Below are 26,919 nucleotides of genomic sequence, written 5' to 3'. Positions count from 1 at the left end.
AGGCCGCTATGGGGCTCTCGCGAGAGCGCTGTGGTAAACAGTACACAAAATGGCGGTGGCAGGCCCGGCGGCGGCACGGTGAGCGCGGCGGGGCCGGGGGAGGAGAGTGGGATGGCGGCGCTGCTCTTTCCGCCGTGCCGCTTCTGTGCGCGGGCTGGGGGGGGGGAGTGCTGTGCTGTCAGGCTTTGGGGGGCGCGGAGCGGGGCGGGCAGCACCCGGGCCTGCAGCACCCGGTCGCCGTTCCCGGTGCTTGCTCGCTTTCCCCTCGTCTCTGGGGCTGCCTCGTCCGCCGCCGTGCTCCGGTCGGCTGCTACGCGGGGCCCTCCCCGCTCTCTGGCCGGCTGTCGCTTCCCCCGGCCGAGGGGGCGGGTTGGGAGCGGCGGCGCTGCCTCGCACGGCGCCCGGCTGCTCTGATTGGGGCGGCGCTGCCGCCCCGCGGTAACGGGCACGGAATAGATGAGTTTACCCGTTCGCTGGCTGTGGCGCGCTGGGCGGGAGCAGCGGCCCGCGTCCCCTTCTGTGGCACGGGAGGAGCTGCCTGGACGGACGGGCTGGCTCCTCCGCTGCCGATGGTCTCCGAGTCTCTCTCGGCCGGCCATCGCTGTGGGGTTCCCGTCGCTCGATCTGGGGTACCCTCACTTCAGAAAAACCGGGCAGTAACTCCAGGCGTAGCTGTTCTAGGAGATGGACAAGCTGGCAAGCTTAGGGTCCTGTCCATCCCCGCACGGTAAGGGTGTTAAACAGAATAAAAGTCGTGAGCCTGTTGTTCCTTTGCTCTTAGTTTCCATCGTATTTTAGCATTGTGCTTAAGTACAATCTGTTATCAACCATAAGAATGTTTATTTTACTCATTTGCGTAGCTGATTTTTTATTTTATTGCTATAGGGGTTATAAGCCAAGGAAGTGATAAGGTAGGCAGAACTCAACCAAGATCAGCAGTTGTATTGTAACTGTGTCTAGTTTAGGAATGAAGAGGAAACTTTGTAATCACAAAAGTTCAGTCTGTCATGCTGTTGTCAGCTAGAAATAGAGGGGAATTCTATCCCTATTACAAGGACACACTTGAGAATGATAAATAAAGTTAAATAAAAATGAAGTAACAGCTGTCACATGCGGACTTGATTCATTCTGTTGTTGTGTTGTGAAGTCAGCCCATCAGCCTCCTCAATAATGTGAATCCCCTAATAAGGCTCCTACTTTTCAGTCCTGGTCACTGCAGCAATGTAAAGTTCTGCTCTGCTTTTCCACGTGTTGTGGCAGACCAGATGAAAATGTTTCTTTTCACTCATCTCGTATGGCTTTTTAGCTATCAATTGCTAGTTAAATGTTTGGAATTTAAAAAAATACTAACACTGCAATTTTTTTTGAGTGCTTCCTCTACCTTGGAACATAAAGGGAAGAAGCTTCCCTTCCATGTGCAAAACACTTTCAACACTTTCCTTTAACTTCACATTATTACATCCGTAATCCTAGCCCTTATTTTCTCAGGTGTCCACATAACTCACATTCCACCTCAAGAAAATTTGAAAGAGTTTTTTCCTGCTGATTTTCTCTTACAAGTACAGGGACCGAAAGTTTGCTTCCTGCAGTGTCTCTTGTCCTTACCAGCCCTTGGCAGCGAGTTTGAATTTGATTCTCCCTGTGTAAAATGATGTACTATAGCTGAATTTCTATTCGCCACATTTCTGGAAAAAAGCCACCATGCTTTTTTATGTGTCTGTAGACACTTTTTATCATGCTCATATTTTATTTTGCACTTTTTCCTTGCTGTGGGACTGGCATGTCGTTTTGTTCTCTTTGCTCCCCTTACACGAAGGGTGGTAGATATTGGTTGTCACTGTTGCCCGATCTATTGTCAGGTTAATGCCTGAGTGTTCCACACGTGCTCTGGGCGAACAAGGAGGAGACTTGAGCGTTCATGAAAAATTACTAAACGAAACATTTGAACAACTTTTTCCATATTGCTTCTAACGCTAATTGCCAGAAGTGTCTATTTTTTGTGATTTTGAGGCTATGCATTTGCGCAAATGGAATCTTAATTATTTTCTATATTGCCCTGCCTTACAGGTTGGCTTGCGATCAGCTTTGCTAATTCATCTAGGGAGTTAACTTTGCCATCAAAAATGGAGTACAGGACTCAGCTACCACATCCTGAGTGACCGAATCCTTTAATACAAAATGGAGAAGAAACGTAGAAAGAAATGAGCCTGTTTATAAGGCTTTAACTCAAAAGACCATGAAATCTCTACTTATTTTGGACACAGCTTTAAGAATATCCAGTTGATCAGCACAGTGAAAGCAATGTTTACTGAAATAAAAATGAACTAGTTTATAAAGAAGAAAATTGAGATTTGAATATATGGAATTTTTGGAATGAAACCATTTTCTTCTATGACCATGAAGTTTGCAAACATCTGGTTTATTCTGGTTGTTATTTTACTCTGTGGCAAAAAACACTTCGGTACCAGACTAGGGAATTCCTCTCATGAGGCTCACGTATGTCCTGGATGTTCTCGCCTTACTTTGAAAGTGGAATTCACTTCAACAGTCGTGGAGCATGGTAATAAAGAGTTAAGCAGTAAAAAAATAATACCCCTGTGAAGTTCAAGTGTATGTTACTGATTTGTGGTGTTTGTGCAATTGTAACATTCAGAAAGTTTCTGTAGAAGTATATAATCTGCTAAATTCTGTGTATTGAAAAAGAGAAATGGAATTTTTTCAAAGGTTCTTGGTTTAACTGGAGGCAAGATTCAAAGAATGAGAGAAGGAAGAGGGGGAAATAACGAGGCTGTTAAAGTGGAGTGTGAAGGCTCAGGTGACCAAGTCTGGTCACTTCTCTGTGTTTAGTAGCTGTTTTGTTTTGACCTGGCCAGCGGTATAGTCAAGGCTCTTTTAGGAAGTATAACCACAAGTGGGCCTTGAAGGGGTGAGAAGGGCAAGAAATTTCTCTGGGTTTGTTCAAGAAAAAGTTTGGAAGTGATAATAGCCGTGTGGAAAAATTGCAAAGGTAATTGTGAAGGGAGTAGACGAAAGGCGAAGTGAGGCAGATATCACCGCTGAGATGGCAAAGGATAGCAGTAGGGCGCTGTGACCTTGCATCCACTTACTGCCTCAGGTACCCATAATGTTTCCACAGCAAAGCTGCGTGTGTGCCTGGGTGTCTGTAGCCATGTTTCTGTGCGTAATTAGCCAAGGACTTAGTGGTGAGTGTGGTGGTATGGGTGAGGTCCACTCACAAATCACTAATCCAGATCAAGGGACCAGCTTTGTTCTCTCTGCATGTTGTACTTGGTGTCAGTAATTTGCACTAAAACTCACTACCGTATAGAGGTTAGATATTTTTTAATCATACGTGTCAAGAAGCATATTGAATCAGCATATCAAGCAGTTGTTTGTACTGCTGGATGTAACAGTAAGTCTGTTACCTCTCCCTTGCTCCCCCTGCCATCGTTTCACCTTTCTGTAATATTTACAATTCTACCTTCCTTTCAAAGGCTTTTATTGCATTTTGCAGGTTTCCTGATGAAAAAAAAAAAGCATTATCTAGTGCAGAAATAAATTACAGATTTCTAAAAGGAACAAAAAAGTGCCTCAAATTATCATTATTTATTCTGGATAAAGAAAAAAAAAAAGACATATTTTGACCTTTGCAATGTGAATGCATGAGTAAGCTGCTTAAATATCAGTTCTGATAGGTTGTGATACTCTTGTTCCAGAGTATATTGTGGCTTTTAATGGATACTTCACAGCTAAAGCTAGAAGTAAATTTATTTCAAGTGCACTAAAAAGTAGTGATATTGAGAACTGGAGGATTGTACCTCGCAACAACCCGGCCAGCGACTATCCTAGTGATTTTGAAGTTATTCAGATCAATGAGAAACAGAAAGATGGAGTCCTGACACTGGAAGATCATCCAAACATCAAGCGTGTAACACCTCAGCGGAAGGTCTTCCGATCGCTCAAATATTCAGAGTGTAAGTAATTTTCTGTGTGGTTGCATGAGATCTGCTTTGGAAAAGTCTTCTCAGCCTTATTTCAGACCATCAGCTTAGCATTGCACCACTGAGAAGTACCCTACAGTTTTTCTTTTGCCTATAAAATTATCAGGGTCTCATCATACCTTTGCTAACGTGTGGCAACGATTCCAGCTGCAACGTAGAAACATTTCTTTTTGCAGCAGTCAGTTACCAGAGACTATGGACCACAATATCCATAGTAGATAAAACGGAAGCTTTTACTGATTTTGATCAGAGAAAATGGATACTTGTTCATCTAAAATTTTTCTTGTATAAAAAGCTAATCTTTCGTGGTTTTCCTCATACTCTATTTTCTTCATCCTCATTCTGCATAGCTGATCCAATGTTGCACTGCAATGAAACCAGATGGACTCAAAAATGGCAATCATCTCGTCCCTTGAGAAGAGCAAGTCTTTCTTTAGGTTCTGGCTTCTGGCATGCAACAGGTCGACACTCAAGCAGGCGTTTGCTGAGAGCTATCCCACGCCAAGTTGCTCAGACCCTGCAGGCAGACGTCCTTTGGCAGATGGGTTACACAGGTATGCTTTTGTCTGTTGGCTTAGAACAATTACCTTTTTTCATAAAAACAAGTGAAGTGTAAGCAAAAGCTAATTGGGTCCTATGTGTTAATCTCTCATTGGGTGCCAGTTCTAGAAAGATTGAGAAATACTTTGTTTTGAGATGCACTGTGTACTTACGGAGTACTCTTCTGTGTATGTGTGTGTACTTAAGAGAAATTGCTCATCTTTATGATCTATGGTTGAATTTCTGAATTGGAATATGTTTTCTTTAAGATCTGTAACTTACTGAGCTTCTAAATTGCATGCTACATTAAACATAAAAGTTTTCTTTGACTTGATAGAATAGATTTGCTATGAAGTTGAATCAGAAAAATCAATGCTTTTTATTGTAGGTGCTGGTGTAAGAGTAGCAGTGTTTGACACTGGTCTGAGTGAGAAACATCCACATTTCAAAAATGTAAAGGAGAGAACAAACTGGACTAACGAGAGAACCTTGGATGATGGTGAGTTACTGTGCACAATTGTCCGACTATTTCTGACACAGGCATGCTCTGTTTTCCATTGTAAAACTGCCATTGCTGCTGTGGTGCTAACATCTGTTGAAACTGCATATCTTGAGATTGTAAGCTTAATTTTGCAGTGTCTCAAGCACTTTGTACTCATACCAAATTCAACAAAGAGTATTAAGGTTCCAGGAGGGTATTGCGTAAGTCTCCTTTGAAACATATGTGGCATTTCATCATAGCATTTGAAAAATGTCAGGGTAAGAAGACATTATGCAGGCATAAATACATTGTCAAAGTAGGTGGAGGTGAGAGCAAACCCCACAAAGCTGTTTCTTTCCTATTCCTTTTGATATATTCTGCTGTTTCACAGTGCATACGTATTTCCATGCTTACGAGGGAGACCCTTTTCCTTCTTTATTGTGCAGTCCTAAACTAATTGGAGTTTTGGCACCTTCCTGTAAAGTTTTTTCTAATCTATATAGTTTTCATCAACAAACACTGTGCTGGCTCATGCCTATCAACGTTCCAAAGAACTTTTTATTTTCTGCGGTATGTTTGTGTTCCTTTTTCATATGTCGACCCTAACTTGCCCTGACTGTATGGTTTCACAGATTATTAACTTCATACAGTCTGGGTCAGTGAAGCAGTTGGCATTTTAATTCCTTTAGAGTTCAAGGTATATCTATATCTTGCTCAGTCTTGTGTACCTCCACAGTTTTATCCTGTGCGGTATTTCTTTGCATTGCAGCACCTGCTTTTTGTAGCACTTTCTATTCCGTGCCCCGATGGTTGCTAAACAGGCAGATTTGGAGCACAGAAATACAATGCACAAGGTCCCATAAAACAAAAGCTAAATTGTTTTTTGAGGGGAGGAAAAAAAGTGTTTTCTTGTCTTATTTTTCATCCTTAACAAAATATGATTATTGCAGAGTCAGAATAAGAATTTCTTAGGAAATTTACTTAAAAATACATTGACCTTGTGACATGCATTTTCCAAAATAACTTTTTTCTCTCATGATTGCTTTGTGTGGCTCTTGATTTCTTTGGTAGTGATCAGGAGTGGATAGACTGGAGACTGTATCTCTCAGAGTTTCATCAGCTGGTTGTCTGGCTGGACAGTGCTGGAAATTCTGGCCTCACTAAACATGGTAGCAAATTACAATGCAAGAAGACTAGGACTGAACCTAGTATTTGCAGGTTGTTGTAAAGTCTGTTAGATTGACATCGTATTTGGTATACGTGGTGTTTAACAGTACAACTCCTTGACAATGAAATGGTTTGTCTCCTAACATCTTATTTTGTTTCCTTCTCCCTGTGATAGGTTTAGGCCATGGGACTTTTGTAGCAGGTGTGATAGCCAGCATGAGAGAATGCCAGGGATTTGCTCCAAATGCAGAACTGCACATTTTTAGAGTGTTCACCAATAACCAGGTAGCTATTTTATATGTGTTTCAATTTCTGCCTTTCCAGATTAATGCTCCATTAATCCTTTTTTTGGGAATATTACAAGTACTTGTAAATGTTGATGTATTTTCTTTGATAAGTGAGAAGAATACACCTTTCTATTTAAGAGACTTACTACAAGATGTCTTACAGTTTCCAAATCTGGTATATTTTTCAGAAATAATGTGTGGAAGTCTGATCTGTATAGTGTTGGAGCAATCACTCAAATGTACTGAGCACTAGAAATACTAGGAGACTTTTGTGCTTTATTTTGGTGGTGTTTCTCCTCTCTGTCCAAAGTCTGTATTGTCATGGAATCACTGGATTTTCCAATGATAGCTTTTTCCCCCTTCTTTCTTACATAGGTCTCATATACATCTTGGTTTCTGGATGCCTTTAATTATGCAATTTTAAAGAAGATAGATGTATTGAATCTAAGTATTGGTGGGCCAGACTTCATGGATCATCCATTTGTTGACAAGGTTAGTACGAGGAAATAAAGTGGTCATGGTGTTTATATCTCTTGCACGAATGCTGGACTTGCAGAGCTTCTTGTTTGCCACAGCTACTGACAGTTTTTGTGGAGTGTCTCTGTTCATGAGAGAAATTTTCTACAGTGTACAGGCTTATAGGAATATATTTAAGGAATGGATTTAAAAAAACCAAACAAACACAGCCCACATATTCAGAGAGCTATGGAAGCATGCCCTTTTTCAAAATGCTGTATGTACTGCTAGGAAGCGTGATTCCCATGCAGGCAACTAAGTGGGCCCTTAATAGAAGAAGCGTAACTGAAATCCACCCTTGTTTTTTTGTTTTTTTGTTTTTTTAAACTCTGCATGGTTAATTTATTTCATGGTAAAAATATGTATCGCTTGAATTTAGCAGCAAATTGTTTAAGGACAAATAGTTAAAAAGTACAGGTAGCTGATTCAGCTTTGTCATAAGAGATTTGTTTCAGGATAAGATGGAGTTAGGTTTTTGTCTTTGTAAATGTCATGGTTCCCTGAATTGTCGATCTGGCCTTCAAAAGCACTATGTTTTAAAAAAGGATATCATCTTTCTTTGTAAAGGGTAATTAAGGGATTTGAGGCATAGAAATTCTTCCATATTTTTTTATGACAACCCACACTGAAATTTAGTTTGACAGTGACTTCACTACTCTCCCCAGAGTATTACTGGAGGGGATTCAGAATAACTTGACTTTGGCATCCGGAGTGCTTTGTTGTGGGCAAGAGTTTTTCCTTTGGTGTAACCTAAATACGTATTATCAGCAGTGTTGCTGTCGAGGCTGAGTTGTTGGTCACATAATCTTAAGAAAGTTTGGAGCTTAATGCTGAATATACCAGTGAGATGTATTTTATAAGTGTCAGTAGGAAAGAGGGGTTGGACTAATCATTCTCTTATGTCTGGCACCATGGAGTGTATGTTTGTTAGAAAAGTCTTTTCTGTGGCAGAGCCGTATTGTAAACATTATTTTTTTGTAGGTATGGGAACTGACAGCTAACAATGTCATCATGGTCTCTGCTATTGGCAATGATGGCCCTTTGTATGGGTAAGTTTCAATGACCGCTTCAAAGAAAAGCAAATATCTTGTTGTTATGTGTTTTTGAAAGTAGTTGTGCTTGGTCAGGAAGTTTTCCCTTCTTTTCACTGTAATCTGTTTATAGAAAGTGACTTAAGTTAAACTCCCTCTTTCCACGATCTTTATCACTTGCTGTAGTAGTACAGCAATTTGTGAAGTGCTTAGCTAAGTATTTTTTATCGAAACAGTGGAAAGTCAGTAAAAGAAGAGTGGCAGTACTTCCAGCTGACATTTCTCTATTAGTGTGAGCAGACATCTTTGGGCACTGGTCTTGGGCTTAAGGAATATAGAAGAGTTCAAGCCAGAATGAATTGTCATCTATTTCTAAAATAAATGCCTAAAAATAGATTTTGTTTTATCTTCGAGTTGGTAATTACTGAGTTAGTTACTGAGTTACTAACTGCATGAAAAGTTTCTCTCAGTGGTAAATATAACTGTATCAGGGAGGACCAAAATTTGTTTCTGTGGAGGTTAAAAAGAGTGTCTAATAAAAATCTGATGGCAGCATGTCCGTTATCAAGCTAAACTTACAACTGTGTCTTGTTTTTTGGTTTTTTTGGTCTTCCTATCTCCCAACTTGTTCTAGGACTCTGAATAACCCAGCTGACCAGATGGATGTGATTGGAGTAGGTGGCATTGACTTCGAGGATAATATAGCTCGCTTTTCGTCTAGGGGAATGACCACTTGGGTAAGATATTTTTGACTATGGCCAGCCACATCTGCAGCCAAAATAAGGGCCTTGGAAAAGGAGCCTTTTTTGAAGGGGTAATCCCATGCAGATGGTACATGTTGGAGTAACCAGTGATAAAAGTTTTCATCAAAGATCAGAATGATTAGAGACTGTAAGTCTTTAAGCAAGAAGCTTAATGTTCGTTGCAGGGTTTCTCATTAATCTTGACCACTATCGGCATTCTTGATGTAATTGTACAATGTTCGGTACCTTTTGATTTACGGTGAGGACTTGCCTGTGTGCCTGCAAAAATGAAGGACTGCTCTTGTCTTTCCTTTAGTTTAAAAACCCTAGGATTTCCAGATGCTACATGTAACGTTGCACTTATTTGCCTGTTGAACTGAGGTGACAGGTACTGCACACATAATTTCAGATGAGATGGCATTGTGATCATGATTAAGGGGACTGTAACATGTTTCTGTTTGCTCTGCATCTCATTCATTAGCCAGGTAGCAGTGTGGTTATTGTTTTGTCAGCAGTTTGATATTTAGCATAGATACTAGAGTAATGGCACTAAAGTTAACGTTGAGACATGGAGAACTTGTCATAAACAGCTTGAATCCTTCTTTAGGTGTTACGTGCTATTCTGTGATGCTGAACGTCCGCTAATTTAGTTGATAATTTTACTGCAGTTAGTTTAAATGCCCAAGTGAAGCAACCAGTGTTCATTGTGTATCAGGGCAATAATCCATCTGTTTTCTTTCACAGGAGCTGCCTGGAGGTTATGGTAGAGTGAAGCCTGATATTGTTACTTATGGCTCTGGAGTGAGAGGTTCTGGTATGAAAGGTGGATGCCGCTCGCTCTCTGGGACAAGTGTAGCATCTCCTGTGGTGGCAGGTGCTGTTACTTTGTTAGTGAGGTAAGTCTTAAATAAGAATCTCAAAAAAGATATTGACACAGGAAAGTCGCAGAAGGCCCGATAAAGGAACCCACCAAATAAAACTAAATTGTGTTAAGATGTAGAAAAAATTAATACGGAGAATAAAATCATGGTTCTTTTGCCTGAGACATAACCTTGTCTGACTAGCTCTAAATTTCCTGGGAAAAACTTGAGAACTGTTTTGAATAATAGTTATTAGGGGGAGAACAGTACTAGGGGGAGAACTAGGGAGAACAGTACTATGAAGTAATTTTTTCACATTTTTTAATCATTTTGAATTGCTGAGCTCCTGTCAGTTGTGTTGTAGAAGAGCAGCTGCTCAAAGTAGGCACCTGTAGCAGATAATTATCTATGTACTTGTAAATTTTATAGGATTTAGGGTTTTATGGCTGTTATCCGGTTGCGTAAGTCATCTCTTGCATGCTGAAGAACTTGAAAGAAAGGTGGGAGTTGCAAGTCTGTACTTTGTCATTGCTACTACATAAGGATGAGACAAATCTTTATTTGAGAAACACTTACACCAAAAATTCAAGGCATCATCATATTTCCTCCATAAAATGGTGTGTTTTTCTTTGAACAGTAAAGCTATTCTTCCATCTCCCGCCCCCCAGAAGAGTCATGTTGTGAAAGATCCCGAGAAGTTTCCAATTACAGAGGCTTTGATTTTCAGAGTATTTTATTTAGCATATAAAGATACTGCCCTCATAGTAATGACTACTGGCCATGGAGCACATTTTTAGGAGAAAAATTCATGTAATATTAGTTTTTAAGAGAAATGCGTCAGAAACTTGTCACTCTTCTGCAGTGTTCCAGATTACTATATCAAGTAATAATAGACAAATATGGACAGAAGATGTTACAGCAAACTCATTTTTGATTGCAATGTCTTTAAATCAAATGACTGTTAGGGCAGGATGGCAAATAAATGTCATTTATTGTTTCCTATTTCAGCACAGTTCAGAAGCGTGAAATGGTGAATCCAGCAAGTATGAAGCAGGCGCTTATTGCATCAGCGCGTAGACTTCCTGGAGTCAATATGTTTGAACAAGGACATGGCAAGTTGGATCTTCTGAGAGCTTATCAGATCCTCAACAGCTATAAACCACAGGCCAGGTTAATTTTAATCCTTAATTAATCAACAATACACTGTAATTTGCTGTATTTCTTTTAAGAGAGCAGGTAATGCATGTGTAACTCAGTTGAGCAATCTGTGCTTATGCAACAAAGAGAACTTGCACAGATCTTATGCAATCCTGAAGCATGAATTTTGACAGGAGAATGGATGAAAAGTCAAAGTATTTTCTGCCTAAGTTATAGCAGTGTAGGGGATGAAGTGTCTGAGAGCTAAATTTACTTTCTCTTCTAGCCTCAGATGTTATGAACAATGTAACCTAGAACGCAACAGAAAAGTACTTAAAATTTAACTTTAGAGAATAAGAACATTCTCACTGTGCTGAAAAGTTTCTTTTTTTAATGTGAAAATCCTTTCACAAAACTTAAAATTTAAAAAAGGGAGGGGGAGGGCAGAAGATTTTGAGGCAGATTTTGGAAGCGGGGTGAGAGCTTGATGGAGTAACTATGACTGGCATATTTTATCTGTAATATTTTCATAGTTACATGTAGTGGCATGTTCTTCTCTTTATTGATTTATTTCTTTTTTTTTTTTAATTTTACTTCCTCCATCCTGCTGCAGTTTGAGTCCAAGCTATATTGACTTGACAGAATGTCCCTACATGTGGCCCTATTGTTCTCAGCCCATATATTATGGAGGGATGCCAACCATTGTTAATGTTACTATCCTTAATGGTATGGGAGTCACTGGGAGAATTGTAGACAAGGTAAGACTTAACATTGTTCCAAGTCCTAGAACAAATCAGATTTCTTACTGCTGAGAGCAAGAGATGCAAAGTGTTTGATTTTAAAGGACGCACCCAGATTAGTAACGTTTGTCAACGTGAGCTGTCTACAAGTGTTCAAGCAATGCATTGGTTTCAGGGGTGTGTAGTGTTTTATCTTTGTAAAACCAGTTTGGATTGATGGGTACTTAGAGATTTCTTTGTATTCTCTGGTAGCATTTAAAATCTTCTGGGTAAACTTTCCTCATCTTTCTTTTTTTTGGTCCTCTTTTTTTTTTTTTTTTTTTTTTTTGTCTGGAGCACAAGCAATCTCAATAAAGAATCGCGACATTATAAATCATGTCTCTTCCATGGGTCAAAATGACCCAAATGTATTGACTTACCAAGGTCTGCTGGAAAACCTGTTCTTTTACACCAAAGATATTGAGCATGTTGGTTGACTAGGGAGGTTTTAATTTTTAATTTTTTTTAATTAAGCTTTAAGTAAATTTAAATGTAGGGCAGATTTGGGAATTGGTGCAAGTTAAATAAGGCACCTATCCCAAAACTCTAGCCAATGTAAATGAGTTTAATTTCAGCATTTTAGTGTGAATCCTGAGGTCTGTTTTAGATTTAAGCTTACATTAAAGGGCGTTGAAGCTCTTAACCAAAATCATTAGCTTCTGGTAATACTCAGCCACAGCTGGCTGATGTCATTTGCCTGCATCTGTTACAGCAATAGCTCTCTTGGTTACCGAAAGGAAATTTTGTGTTCTTCCCAATAAATTTTTGCACAGGAACCCAAAACATTAAAACAGGTGCACTTAGGCAGCATATTATTCAGATAGCTTCTTAAGAGAGTCCTGCCTCTTAAAAGCCAGTAGTCCAGATCGTTAAGGCTGTCACGATTAGGTTGATTCACTGACACACCACCAACCTTTTTGGTTTTGTAGATGTTTTTAAAGTTGACATAATCTTCAGAAAAGCTAGGATTTGTTGTTTCTTTGTGCAGAGGAAGAGGGCTATGTGTGCAAAACTTAGTGACTGCAAATACTGTTTGTATTCTTCATTTTACAGCCAGACTGGCAACCCTATCTCCCCCAAAATGGGGATAATATTGAAGTGGCTTTCTCCTATTCCCCTGTGTTGTGGCCTTGGTCTGGATACTTAGCAATTTCCATCTCTGTAGCAAAGAAAGCAGCATCTTGGGAAGGCATTGCTCAAGGTCATGTTATGATCACAGTATCATCCCCTGCAGAAAATGAAGTAAGTTCTGTGCATTTTGTTTTTTCTGTGTTAATAATTATTAAAACTGCTTTCTTTTTAAGGGGTCCTGTCATTTAAAGCATAAGTTAGATTGGGTCAGGAAATGGAAGAGTACAAATAATTATAGTTGAGAGCAGGATTAACCTGCAAATTGGATTTGCTTTAGAATCAGAAAACCTCTGTCTGAGACCAGCTTCATAATTTCATTTGTTTATTGTGAATTCTAAGTGATGTGTTTTGAAAAAGAGATTACTTAAGCATGGTTCTAGAAGAAATATATTTAGTTGTTCCTGAGAAGTTTTTAAAGTTTTGGACAATTGAATCAGATCACAGTTGTAACATATTTTTAAGTATTTTACATTCTGAGCATAAATACAAACTTTTGAGTGCAGAAAAAATACTACGGTCATTTAAGGCAAAGGTCATCTTTTTGTCTCCAGAGCTGGTACTGGTGACCACAGGTAGATTTGATACCTTCATTGTTTTGGTCTTTTACAATCCACAGTTAAATGGTGAATGAATGTTCCTGTGGGGAAAAAGGATTTCACTGTAGTTTGTTCTGTCCTTCAGTCTAAGAATGGTGCAGAGCAGACTTCAACGGTGAAGCTTCCAATAAAAGTGAAGATTATTCCTACTCCACCTCGTAGTAAGCGAGTCCTTTGGGATCAATATCATAATCTCCGTTATCCACCAGGATACTTCCCCAGGGATAATTTGAGGATGAAGAATGATCCGTTAGATTGGTATTTATCTCAGGTTCTATTAAATCAGTATTTCTTGATTGTGTGTTAATGATTCAGGATAATGTTATTGAATGCCGGAGAGCTCTGGCCTTTTTCAGTGTGGCATGGGATTATCTTTTCTAAGAAATCCATGAAAAGCACTTGGACTCTGCATACTTTTGGTGCAGGATTTTTTTTGTGCTCTATGATTTTATTCACATGAAATGAAACACTTTTAAAATGCGCATTTAAGACACTGAGATTTTTGTTTGGCTTTCAAAGTGTAGCATTTTTCTTTTCTGCCCCAGTTTCTCCCAGGAAGTTAAGGGGGGGGCACTTTAATAGCCACTTCAGCGTTCTTTTATCAAAAAAAACCATGAGAAATTTGAAAGACTGAATCCTAAAGCAGCAGCTCCTTGTCTATTGAGGGAGCCTGTCTTTGAAGCAGGGCGAGGCTCAGCTGACCTGTTGGCTTTCATAGATGGAGAGGGAAGCATCCAAAGGAAGAATTGCACAACAATGTCTAAGTGAGGATTATTTGGGTCAGTGACCAAGACGTAGGCTTTTGGAAAGCTACTTTGAGCATGCCAATATGGCAAATGGACAGGAACTCTCTGCTGAGTTTCAGCAATTATTTACAGATGGTCCTGTGTGTAGTTACAACTGCTCTTACTGGCTCTTTTGCAAGGAGGAAGTCCTGTGAAGAGCATGTGGTTTTAATGCAGCAGTGTTTCTCTATGGTGTGATGCAAATATGTAGAATTGTGCTTTATAAGGAAGATGCTCCATCTGTGGCATTGACTGTATAACTCTTGTCTGTAGCACTCGGAACAGGTCTCATTTGTGATGAATTTTGCAAAGAGGAGATGGTGCTTGGAAAAGTACACATTATCGTTTGAAAAAAAAATGGACCTTTTAGAAAGGCAACTAGGAAGTAATCTATAATTAGAGGATTGAAATCAGATTTCTGCATGCCAGATTTTAATGTCTTCAATACTTTTCTCTTTTCCCAAGGAATGGTGACCATATCCACACAAACTTCAGGGACATGTACCAGCACCTAAGGAGCATGGGGTACTTTGTTGAGGTTCTTGGTTCCCCATTTACGTGTTTTGATGCAAGTCAGTATGGTAAGCATGAGTTAATTGCCTTGTTCTCCATACTGTTAACTTTTTCCCAAAATGGCCTGGTTTTTGGAAGACCAAAATGTTGTGGGGACACAAATTAAAATTGTCCTGGTAGTAGAAAAATATTTTAACAGTGGGTGTATTTATTATTTATATCGTGATATTTAGTTGTGTAAAGTGTCACTGCAGAAGGTTACTTGGGAGTCTAGTGGAATTAGTGCAGTTTTCTATCCTTATCATGAAAATGTGAGAGGGAAAGCCCACTTTGAGTGGGTTAAAAGCCCCTCTGTATTCAGTCCCACAGAGCAGAACTGTATTTCCAAAAAGATTTTGGCACAGTTGAAATGAAGCATGATGTGAATAGTGGACTAAAATCAAGTGTGTCCATTCTGAGGGTTTTTTGTCTCAGCAGTGGCATTTTAAAACACTGATCTTTCTGGATAGGTAAAAGAATGGGGAAAGTATTCCATCCAACCGTATGCGACAGTGAAGCAGTATGAGGCTTGTTCCTTCTATGTTCATCAGGAAGGAGATTTGATAGATTTACTAGGCAGGGAACAAACCAAGCTGTTCGTGCTCTTTTCTGCTCCAGTATGCCCCTCTATTTAACCATGATATGCTCTAACAAGACCCTCTTCTCTTTTGGGCTGCTCTTCGGTGGACTGTAAAGTGAGGGTACATTCTCCTGACAATTTTCTAGTTCTGGAAATGTTGTCAGTAGTAATCTTTTGTTTATCTTGATTCTTCAGGAAATAGTGCACCATTGCTTTTTGAGTTCAGTGGATGTGCAACAGGATACAGAAATGGTAGCCCTTCAAAAAGTGACAAAATAATTTCTCTTCTGAGGCCGTCGGTAGGGAGCAGCATTAGGGGACTTCTCTCTCCTCTGGTTCACCATCATTTTGTTGGAGAAATGGGTGGAAAAACAGAACCGTTTTGCTCCTATGCAGTATCCCACAGAAATAGTCTAGGATGTTTACTTTATGTTGCACTAAGTGGAGAAGAGGATTGTGTACACTTGATTTTTCATCTCTTTTGGTAGTCCTCCTGTGGTTACTCCCAACAGCTTTCAGGTGTTCCCTGTGCAGCTGCCATGTTGGTGATGGTATGAGCCCAGTCTTAGATTGTACTTCATTTCATGAGCAGTTGGTTGGGCCTCCAGAATTTCCTCAATGGGAAGACGTGAGGGGTGGAAAATGCAGCAATCTGTGGTCCAACTTTTCCCTAGTTTGTATTGTCTGCAGACTTGGTGAGGGTGCACTCTGTCCCATCGTCCAAGTCATTAACATGGTTTCTACAGGATCTTTATCAGAAGGATTTCCAAACACAGACTGCCCAGAATTGTAGAATTGGCCTGGTTGCAAGGGACTGTGAGATATGGGGCCACCATCTGTGGTTGTTATTTAGGAGCAGTTTAAAAGCATAAACATCTTTTCAGCAAATAAAAATATATTTTTATGGTTGTGTTTTTCAGTGATGCAGAGAAGGTTGTGCTTGCTTGTTCACAGGAGTGGCAAAGGGTTATATGAAAGCGGCAATGGCACTTTAGTCAGGTTCCTAAAAGTAGTTTTCAAGGTCTGAATCAAACCAAGTTTCAGAGTAATTGGTGTTGTCTACCTGGCTGCAAATCTGCAGTAGTGAGTGGAGTACCTTTTAAAATTGGAGCTGTGAAAAACCTTCTTACTAGGGTGCATCTGCATTAGCACTTTAGTTTGGATCAGCGGTGAATCTCCTGATTGTCCTCTTTGGCTACAGTTTGGCTCAGTTTATGGAGCATTTGGGTGAGACCAAACTGCAAAATATACAGCTGATGTATGCGGGCATTCGGTTCATGAGACCATACAAGCACGAGTTGTAACTAACACCCTTAAAAAGCGTACTATGCTGCAAACTACTTTTTGGATGCATTTGTAAACTGATTGTCTTATATTTCCCTTCCTTAAATGTGACTTCTTCAGGTGAGCTGCCAGAACAGGGCACATGGACCAGATACTGTACAAAACACGCACTTGTGTTGACTTTTGCATGGGTTGTGCGAATAGCAATAATGTCACAGTGAACAGCCTGGTGAACTCTTGGTTTTGCTTTTACACGCAGGGACCTTACTGATGGTGGACAGTGAGGAAGAGTATTTTCCTGAAGAGATCACCAAGCTGAGGAGGGATGTTGACAACGGACTTTCACTTGTAGTGTTTAGCGACTGGTACAACACATCCGTGATGAGAAAAGTCAAGTTTTACGACGAAAACACAAGGTGACAGTTCTTTGGGAAATAAAATGCCATAGAATTGACGTTTTATGCACATATTACCCTAAAAATCCCAGATGTGATAAACTGTACTTCAGTGCTTGCATGCTGCCTGTGAGAAGGGACTACCTTAATTGGCATTAAGCTGCAGCTTAAGGAGAATAGCTACCTATTTATCGTAATTGCAAAGGTGCCCTTGGTAATGTAATCTTCTTTTAAAGCCCAGAAAAACATTTACAATGAAAAGAAGAAAGAAATTGGAGACTGACAAAGAAAAACGTATATTTTCCTTTTTAGGGAGCAGAATATAAAGAAAATGTGGGTTGCAAACAGAATTGCCAGGTTGTGCACCCATTATTGAAATCATTCCAGTGTATTGTATAAAGAGAAAATACGCTAATATCATGAATGGTGATAAAGACCCTCTTAACTACTGTAGTTGTCAGCCTGTTTTGTGTTACTGTTAAGCTAGAAAGATCTGTTCTGCAGTTTGTGAGCAAGTAACATTTTACTTCATTAGAAAAATGAGAAACAAATGACATGACCATCATTTTTGCCTCATCTTAGCCAAACAAAGAGCATAAGACTGAATTTCTTTCTAGCAAATTGAAGTTTTCCATGGAACTGGAACGCACTGAGAACTTTACGTTAGTATTACTTAACTTTTGCTCGAAAGTGTAGGCCTCAGAGACAACTGCTCACTTCCCTCTGGAGTTAAACAAGGCTTTTTTTTGTTCCTTATTTGAGTGACTTTGAAAAAGTCTAGGTGTTGGAAGATACCTGATTTTTCATTATACACACTCTAGGAGTATATTCTGTATACTAATGAACTGTATTATGCCATAATTTTTATAGGCAGTGGTGGATGCCAGATACTGGAGGTGCTAATATACCAGCTCTGAATGATCTGCTTTCTGTCTGGAATATGGCCTTTAGCGACGGGCTGTACGAAGGTGATTTTACCATGGCAAATCATGAAAGTGAGTACCGGAGTCCATTGCCTACACAGGCTACAGTGTGTTGTTTGGAAAATAGTTTTCTGTGAGAATGAAATTGAGTGAAAGTCAAGGGACCCACTCAAAATGAGTGAAAAGTGTCTCGTAAGTATCCTTAAATTATGACTTCCTTGGTAGACTGTATCTGAAAAATTTTCAGACCAGGTAATGAATGTCCTCAGTTTAGGATTGCATTCCAGGTGTCGATGCTTTGAAGAGTCTTTTTGGGGTGTGTCTCTATTTGTCTGGACAAATTAATTAATATTAATTGCCAAGCTGAAGCCTTTGGCTTACTTGTGCTTTTAATTTTGCAATTAAGTGGAAATGTGAAGTTTTGGAGGAAGAAAATCAATGGGGACTTTTTCCTTGCAATAAGCCAATTTAGACATGCATCACAACATCCTGAGATGCTTTGTAAATTCCTGTTCTTGTCGTCTTTTGCATTGTTCCCCCTGAAATAGCCTGGAATGAATATGTTTAACTGGTTTCAAGTTCAAATTTTGTGGTTAGGCCACAGGTCTGTGACCTTACTGTTTTCAGACTTTCTAGGTCTAGGCAGTCCTTTTTATCTGACCTAGTCACTTGATGTTTTCATGCTTTGTTTCCAAATCTGTCTTCTGACTAGTTCACTCAGAAAGCACATGTGAAAAGAGAAGGCACCAACGCTAAGGTCTCTCTATGCTCACCAGCATTGATTAAAGGAGACAGGTTCTCTCTAGTATAATTAATGACTGTTAGTGTGAAATACTGTGTTTCTAATGGCATTCGATTAAGCTTTTCACTTCAAAAAAGATAACATCTGTCTTCTAAATGGAAAGATTTGAAAGCTGTGCTTAGAAATACCTTCTCTGTGAATACACATATTGGTCAAAATAAGCAAGTTCAGAGCAATATTCCTGGATATGTTTTCTTCTGTGCTTGTTTTAACAGCTCACTAAGGTGGGAAGGGAGTGTCATTTTTAGTCTTTAAACTGCAATTTTGTGATGTCTTTCAGTGAATTATGCATCAGGATGCAGTATTGCAAAGTTTCCAGAAGATGGCATTGTCATTGCACAGACTTTTAAGGATCAAGGTATGCACTTCCTTGTCTTTTTTCTGTGTTTTAAGTAGAACTTTGGAGTCGGTGCATGGACACAGGTACAAAGTATAAAGGTGTAAAAACAATGGAATGAAAAACGCATCAACAGGGTAGGTATTTTTCCATTTTGCTTAGAAGATGTAGTTGGATGCCTAACAGGCAGCTGCAATATGACACTCTATGCAATATTTATATAGTACAGCAATATCCAAGTGTATATATGCAGTCTTTTATTGTGTTTGCTGTATGTAAACACATCTGCATGTACAGAGAGAGAGTCAGTTTGACAAGTAGCCTGCTGGACCTGCTTTCTCTGTTGAATCCTTTTCATTGCAATCATGAAGCAAAAGAGCTCTGTGTCTAAAGTAAAGGAGACTAAATACCGAGTTTGATGTTTGTCTTATTTTGGTTTTTGAAATGAGTGTTAGAGGCAGGAAACCTTTAACCTAAAACCAGCTTTCTACAGACTTAATTTTAGTTCCTTCATGAACTGGGGTGTTTTCCCTCCTGCTGCTTGTGAGAGCTTTCAGTTCACAGGAGACAAAATGATTGCATGGATTTGTAAGCTACAAATGGCAGGTTTATAGCCAGGTGTCCTCTGGGTTTTGCTGCATGTACCCATTCACACTGGGAAGGTTCCTGTGCTTGCTTTTTTCATCTTCTCTGTTCGTCAGTTATGTCAGTTATAATTGTAAATGTCTCGCAAGCATGTCTTTTAGGTTGCCAGTTTATTCCTCGAATACTTGCAGTGCTTTTGGAGGCAGGCTTTTAAATGATACTCCTTCAAAAATTGCTCTTTACAATATTGGTACAAGTGTTTCAGAAAAGGCTGAGAAGCAGACCTCTGAACTGTGACAGGGCTGGATGTAATGCAAAGTGGTCTCTACCTGCCAGTTCAAAGAGTGGCTGGGATGAGGAGGGAGTAAAATTTGCCCAAGGTTAAAGTGGAGGGGGAAGGTGGGAAAACTCCCCTGAGTTTCTTTTTTTGGGGGGAGGTGGTGGTTTTTTTCTTAGGTATCCTTACTAAACAATACCATTCTTTGTTCCTGAATTGAAGGCTGAACAGACAAAGCGCAAGGGTAACTAGTAACTGCAGAGTTGCAGAGAGATGCAGCCCAGCAGTCTTTAAAATGAGCTTCCCCTGAACGACTGCTTTAAATGAGTTAAATCAAAGCCTTTGTCTTGCAGCTGCTGCTTAGAGAGACAGATGTTGCATTTCATGGAATGTCTTTATTCTCTTTGCTTAGTTCCATAGTCAATTTTCTTGTAGGAGTAGATAGGCATGGCAGCAAAGTAAGTTGGGGAAGAGCAGTGTGCATTGTGATGGCTGATTTTAAGTTACTGTTTCCTGTAGAATTCTGCAGAAGGACTAAACATATAGTGATTTGTAAGGCAGATCATTTTGATTTTGAACCTGTTGAAAATAATAGCTTTTTTTGTTTGAGAATGTTGAAGATAATCCAGGTTGTAAGGTCTTATTCTGTTTCTCCACCAAAGAAAGAAAACCATTGATATCAACAGGAAACTTCACAATCAGAGACTTGGAGCAGTTCACTTTTATCATAACAACATGGGGTTTTTGAAAATACTTTGCATAAACATGTGACATGAATTGTGGCATAGCTGCATTTGTAAGTTTGCAATGTGGTCTGTATTGATTTACAGGTAAATTGAAGTTGATGCTTCGCAGGCTATGAAATTTATTTGTGCTTTGCTTTAGGTCTTGAAGTTTTAAAACAGGAGACTGCTGTAATTGAAAATGTCCCGATTTTGGGACTTTACCAAGTTCCTTCTGAAGGCGGTGGCAGAATTGTTTTGTACGGTGACTCTAATTGCTTGGATGACAGCCATCGACAGAAAGGTGTGTATGCTTTGACATGCAGGAAAAGTTATTATCTTAAGCTGCCAGCTGTCCTATGGGGTTCTTACAGTTCCCATCAGAAGTAGCTGTTTTCTAGGGAATCTCTAAATATTGCTAACTGGGGATTAATCTCAGTTCTGCAGAGCTCTACTGAAAATGCTATAAGGTGCAGTTACAACAAAAGAGCACCCCGCATTAAGTAGCACTCTGATAGGTAGGAGCATTCACTCCCCCGGCTTGCCTGTTTTCCCATTCCACAAGCTTTGGGGGCTGGTTTTGGGGTGGGATTTTTTGCAGGGCAGTAGTGGGAGTGTTGGTTGGTGGGGTTTTTTGCCTCTTTGGGGTGTTTTTGTTTCCAGAAAGCACTAGCAGTTACACATGCTTGATTTGACGTTGTGAAGAGGCCATGAGGGGATCCCTTCACTTTTTCCCCAGTTGCAATTTCAGAATGTTTATGTAGTACGACGGATTTTATCTTTTGAGTTTGCTCATCAGCGTGCCTTGTTCCCTTTGCAGTGATTCCTGTGAGGGTTTATGGTAATGTTCAACATTTCAGTTGTGCATTACTATTTTCGTGTTACTCTACTTTGACACAAACCAGCTGGTGTAAATATGTCCGGAAGTAGGAATTTCTGTTCGGGTTTGCAAAGCGCTTGTTTGCAGCTCTAGGTGGCAAGTGTGAGGGGGGGGGTGTGTGTGTGGTTTCTGTGACTCCCAGAGAAGCTGTTCTCTCTGCCTACACACTGTGGTTGGTCCTTATAAAACCTTTTTCTAGCACTCTATCTGATCTGACTTATAAAATTTTTAAGAGATTGATTGGATTTCTCCTGACATGTAAAGCGCAGGCTGGTAGATCTGTGCTTGAGCAGCTGAAGATAATTCAGTATGTGAATATTTTTCTGCATTTTCACTGAATGCGATGTTCAGCCTGAATTTTCCTTTTGGGATGAAAAGTATATTTATAATTTTTTAAGCTTTTGTCACCAACATTTTAAAATATTTGGTTATTTAATCCATCTCTTAACTAATTTATTTATTAAAGGAACTTACTGCCTAAGGGAGCTCTTCATCTTTAGCTCATTTCTCTCTTTCCCAAACTTTTTCTTTAAAAGTTGTCTGGCTTCTCCTTACCTGTCTTTGGGTGGCTTCCAGTGAGTTGCTGTAACACCAACGTATCGGTGCCTTATGTGCCTGCTGCAGGTTATTGAAAGCACATAGCATAAGAGAAGATACATAGCTTGAAGTAATAGAAAACGATGCTTTGTGACTTCCCTAATGCTGTTAAATTCAGTGTGAAGCAGGAAAAAGTGGAAAGCTCTAAATAAATACTTTAAAATTAGCTTTTAAGTTGTGAACCAGGAGCTGTGTCTCCTGCAGAGACATCGGTGGCTTTAACTGAGGTAAATTCCTAACATTTGTGAATATAAATCCTTAAAATCTGATTGACCTCTTTAAAAATCAAAGGTGAGGGTTTAAGGGACACCAGGATTATGAAGATTAATTCCTATTCCCAGCCAACTGTTCCTGGAGGAGGAGAAGTTCTGAGAAAACCAGTTTGCTGTGTGGTGGAAATAGCTGATAAGACGTTGTCCCGCTGTCGCAAATGGAAGCTTTAGAGAATTGTGATGTGGACTCTTTGTTCCTTAGGGGTAGCTCTGGATTAAAGCAGTAGTAATTTAGGAGACAATCAAAGCGGGGGTTCATGTGCTGTTGAAGTGCAAAGGAAAAGCACCATCAAGTATATTGTGGCATTGGTTCCCAGCCTGGTCAATACCACAGCTGCTGTAGGTAGCTGGGATTTAGCTAAAACCTTTCCCCTTCCTTTGTTTATCTTTTTTAAGCTTAGGAAAGCAAATGAGTTCTAACTTTCCACTGAAAACACTACCTTGTTCTTAATTTTCTTTGCAATGTATTTATTTTGTCCTTTCAAAAAATAGTTGGTTCTTTGTTTCCCTCTTAGAAATGATAGCGGAATCTCTGATCTTCCTGTGTTTCCACACTGAAAAACCTCGTAGTTTTTGCAGGGACTTGGACAGCCTCGCCCAACTTTGAATTCCCATATTTGAGATGTGTTATTTTATGTCCTCCTCACAAAAGAGCCTGATTTGGTACACAAGAGAAGATGATAGTTTTAAGACAGAACGGATTATTTTTGTGTTTGTGTATTGGGGAGGAGGGATTGAAAGTTGCATCTTTCTGAAATTGGAGAAGTCTCTTCAAATGGAGAAAAACAAGAGCCAGAAAAACTGATTGTACTTCTAAATGTTGTTGTATCCTTCTTAACAGACAGATAAGCTATTTGAAATGTGCCATAACGCATATTTTGTTTTGGGGCTATGAAATCCACAGATTGCTTTTGGCTCCTGGATTCCCTCCTGCAGTACACTTCTTATGGAGTGACGCCACCAAGTCTCAGCCATTCTGAAAACAGACAGCGACCACCGTCGGGAGCTGGCTACTCTCTCCCCGAGCGGATGGAAGGTGAGAGCCTTAATTACCAAACAGAGCCCACAACTGAGGGAGTGTCAGGAAGACCCAGGCTCTGTTTAGTCAGAGCCAAATGTCAATAACTCTTATCCTACCAGTCTTTTGGTAACCCAGTCTGTCTGTGCTGTGAGTTGCAGGTAACCATTTGCATCGATACTCAAAGGTGCTCGAGGCTCACTTGGGAGACCCTAAACCCCGGTCCCTTCCTGCTTGTCCTCACCTCTCCTGGGCCAAACCACAGCCTTTGAATGAAACTGCCCCCAGGTTAGTATACGTCTGTCTCATAGTTATACAATAAGTCTCCCTTTGAGTTCAGCTGAAAAATTACTTATTCCATCTGCTTTTCCAAGGGACAGCTGGAATGGCTTTCCTAGAGAAATAGCAGATTGCAAAGAGGAATTAATAATTAATGCCTCTTCAGTGAATAATTCTGACTCACCTTATAGCTACAGTATGAAACTGGAGGATTTTAAAAATAGCTTCACAAGTCAGTTCGTTGTTGTGATTGAGTGATCCCAACCTAGAGTGAATGGTCTTGCTTAAATTCATCGTCACTGCCTGCCTTTGAAATAGTTTTCTGAAGCAGCTTCTTGAACAGCTCACCTAGCTCTGCCTTCTTGGTGTATTGTCAGTCAGTCACTCGGAGGCAAATGCATCAGTATGTATATGCATCATACTTGTCTGCTGAGCTGCTAATGGTAACTTGTGATAGTCTGTGTGCAAGAAGAGTTGTTAGTAAATAGTTGCCAATCTAAGTGTGTCCCTGTGGCATCTGAATTTAACTTTGGAGGCCTGCAAGATGCAGAACCTAAAGAATGGATCAGATTGTCATTTGAGTCCAACCTAGGGAGGAATTTGTAGGTTTCAACTGTCACTTGCATTACTGAAGTAAGAAAGTCACCTCTGTCTTGAAATTTCTTCTAGCAACCTTTGGAAACATCAAAAGTTACTGTCAATTGACCTTGATAAAGTGGCTCTGCCCAGTTTTCGACAGAACCGACCCCAAGTGAGACCATTGTCCCCTGGAGAAAGCGGAGCATGGGACATTCCTGGAGGTAAATACTGAAAAGTGTCAAAGTGACTGTTTTGCTTTGCTTTTTGTATAAGCTTTGGAAAAAACCAAACCACCAAACAAATATGGCACAGCCAGAAGAGAGACCGTGTTTATTTTCAGTTGTGAAAAATATGCAAATAATAGTATGGCTGTGTTGTAAAAGGCTGACTGATGAAGCCGGAGAGAAATACTTTTGCATATGAATAGTTTATTCAGAAGAAAGCGTGTGTGGCATATCAGCAGGAAGATTTTTGGGTAGTCAAGGTTTGTTTTGGTGCTATTCAGACCAGGGTGTCAGCAGCAGTCTCCGTCCTTGGGAGCTGTGGCTAGATACCTCCTGCTAATTAAACTTCTGTGTGCGAACCGTTTCACTTACGGTGAAGCATTTGCACCTCTCTTCTAATGCAGAACAGAAGGTAGTTGTTGCAGGGGAAATCTGGGTTTATATTCACGTGCCCAAATAGGACAAGGTGGAAATGCTGGTGCATGTTAGCATCCTGTCTTATTTTCACTAGTCGGTCTGCAGTTGTTAATCTTCCTATCTGAAATGTAAGCTGATTAATAGCTATTTCATCTTTGAACAAGAATTACCGTCAGATCGTTTTGGTAGATAGCGTTAACGTTGCAAAGACATCATAGCTCATGCGGTCCTTAGTCGCTTCCAAACCTCTTTGCCTTTGCAGGTATAATGCCTGGCCGGTACAACCAGGATGTAGGACAGACTATTCCAGTCTTTGCTTTTCTTGGTGCCATGGTGGTTCTGGCATTCTTTGTGGTGCAGATCAACAAAGCGAAGAGCAGGCCAAAGAGACGGAAACCGCGAGTGAAACGACCGCAGCTTATGCAACAGGTTCATCCACCAAAGACGCCTTCTGTTTGAAAGCTTCGCTTGCCAAAGATAACCTCCTTTTACCGGTTGCTTTCCTGGGGGGATTGATCGGTTCCAGTGAACGTGCAGCGAATGTGGGCACTGATCGTACTGGTTATTTGCACCTGACATCATCTCATAGTCTTTGGTTTCTGGAGAGAAAAAAAAAAAAAGGACCTCAGCTGATTGTCTGTACATAAAACTGCAGCTTTAAGCAGCCGAAGCCACCAAAGACTTGAATACAGTTTAAATGGCTGCTTAGTCACTACATATCCCAAGAGGGGGAAAATGGACCTTTTTTTTAAGCTGACCAAACTAAAGTTTATTTGTTTAGAGGCTATTTTCTATATTTATTGTTGGGGAGGGCGGGGGGAAAAGTCACTTTAAGGACCTCTGCTAAGGAAAAACAAGTGCATTTTTTTGGACGGAATGCAATTTTCTAGAACGGTATTACGCTGAAGAGTATAACGTACACCATTAAAGGAGGGAGGGGGCCAGAGAGATCAGTACAAATCGGTGAGGCATACTCCTGCAGTTTATTTTTATAAAGCCAACTACCATGATGTTTTGTAATTTTTGGTCATGATTTCACCATTGTTGGTGAAGCAGATTTTCAATAAATATGTTATCTATATGAAGCTAAGACAATGTGCTAGATGGCTCTTCTTTCCGCTGCCAGTCAGAAAGAACAAGTAGTTGAGTAGAGAAAATTTCCAGATTTCCATATCTTTATCTTTCCCAGCAGCATCGCAACCCACAGACTTTCCTCTGGAGCAGTCGTACAAACGATGCTCGCCCCGAGTGTGAGCACAGAGTGCTGAAAACCTTCAAAACTGCAGAAGAAGTTAACAGAGAGCTCCTGAAGGGCAGCTAAGTGATGAGCTGTATAAGGCACTGCTGTGCGGATGGTACCTGACAGCACGGCGTGGTGTGTCACAAAGCCAAAACCCCATCTCCTTTGGTTTGTCCTGCCTGAAAGCCTACGACTTGTTACAGGCTTAAATAAGGACGCAGGTACAAGTTGCCCCTGACTGTGTAGTGTCTATTAATGTCACCGTTACTGAAATAGCTTCTCTCTTTTCTAGCGAAGCTGTGAGGTTTTCCCTGACAGCTGCTTTTTATCACTGCTCCAAATAAGAGTACCTTTTCCCAGAGGAGCAGGGAGCTGGTGGCTGGCTGTGTGGGTGAACAGCAGCAGTGCCAGGGCGGGGACGGAGGCTGTACGGGTGAACAGTCCTGGGTGGGCTCTGGGCAGCTCACTGGCTCCCACACAGCCCTGGGCACGGCCGGAGAGGGGAAGGTGCCAGGGACAGCCCTGCTGGGTGCTCCAACTGCACCTGCCCTCTTCGGGGCTTATGAGCATGGATGGCGGTGGTGGGGCTGGGGAAGGGCACTGCCTGGGGCAAACCTTCCACAATGTGGATGGGGTTTGGCAGTGCGAGTGTGCTGCAGAAAGGATTGGGCAAACCTGTTTTCCCTTATCAGGAGAGCAGTTGGCTTTCCCCCAGCCTGCCTCTTCCCCTCTGAAGATGAGGATGCACTGGAAGAGGCAGTGTCCTGTTGTGGTACCAGGGAAGGGACCGAGCTTTAGCTTGGGAGCCATTAGCGGAAGCTCATTGGGGCTGAGGAGATGGTCCTGAGGTTGGGCTGCTTGTGCCACCCCCGTGGGGCTGGGACCCGAGGTGCCCATTGCTC

At 40.7% G+C, this 26,919-nt stretch overlaps 1 protein-coding gene across 2 annotated transcripts; it reads left to right on the top strand.

Moving 5' to 3' along the window:
* MBTPS1 (membrane bound transcription factor peptidase, site 1) lies at nucleotides 1–25,867 on the top strand. 2 transcript variants are annotated; one of them, XM_054840405.1, is made up of 23 exons: nucleotides 1–78; nucleotides 2,068–2,560; nucleotides 3,717–3,974; nucleotides 4,352–4,555; nucleotides 4,930–5,040; nucleotides 6,365–6,474; nucleotides 6,852–6,968; nucleotides 7,974–8,041; nucleotides 8,658–8,760; nucleotides 9,511–9,662; nucleotides 10,635–10,796; nucleotides 11,377–11,521; nucleotides 12,596–12,784; nucleotides 13,355–13,527; nucleotides 14,520–14,635; nucleotides 16,730–16,886; nucleotides 17,736–17,860; nucleotides 18,871–18,948; nucleotides 20,675–20,815; nucleotides 23,165–23,296; nucleotides 23,440–23,566; nucleotides 24,227–24,357; nucleotides 25,040–25,867. In XM_054840405.1, the coding sequence occupies exons 2-23, from the start codon at nucleotides 2,374–2,376 to the stop codon at nucleotides 25,234–25,236; spliced, it is 3,183 nt and encodes a 1,060-aa protein (XP_054696380.1). In that variant the 5' UTR covers nucleotides 1–78; nucleotides 2,068–2,373; the 3' UTR covers nucleotides 25,237–25,867. The 2 variants fall into 2 exon arrangements, with proteins under 2 accessions (XP_054696380.1, XP_054696382.1); XM_054840407.1 differs by lacking the exon at nucleotides 1–78 and adding an exon at nucleotides 551–727.
* Nucleotides 25,868–26,919: the final 1,052 nt, after the last annotated feature.

The sequence above is a fragment of the Grus americana genome, chromosome 13, assembly GCF_028858705.1.
Source record: "Grus americana isolate bGruAme1 chromosome 13, bGruAme1.mat, whole genome shotgun sequence".
Lineage (NCBI taxonomy): Eukaryota > Metazoa > Chordata > Aves > Gruiformes > Gruidae > Grus > Grus americana.
Note: the sequence above shows the minus strand (reverse complement) of the source record. Positions and strands in the feature narration are given on the sequence as shown.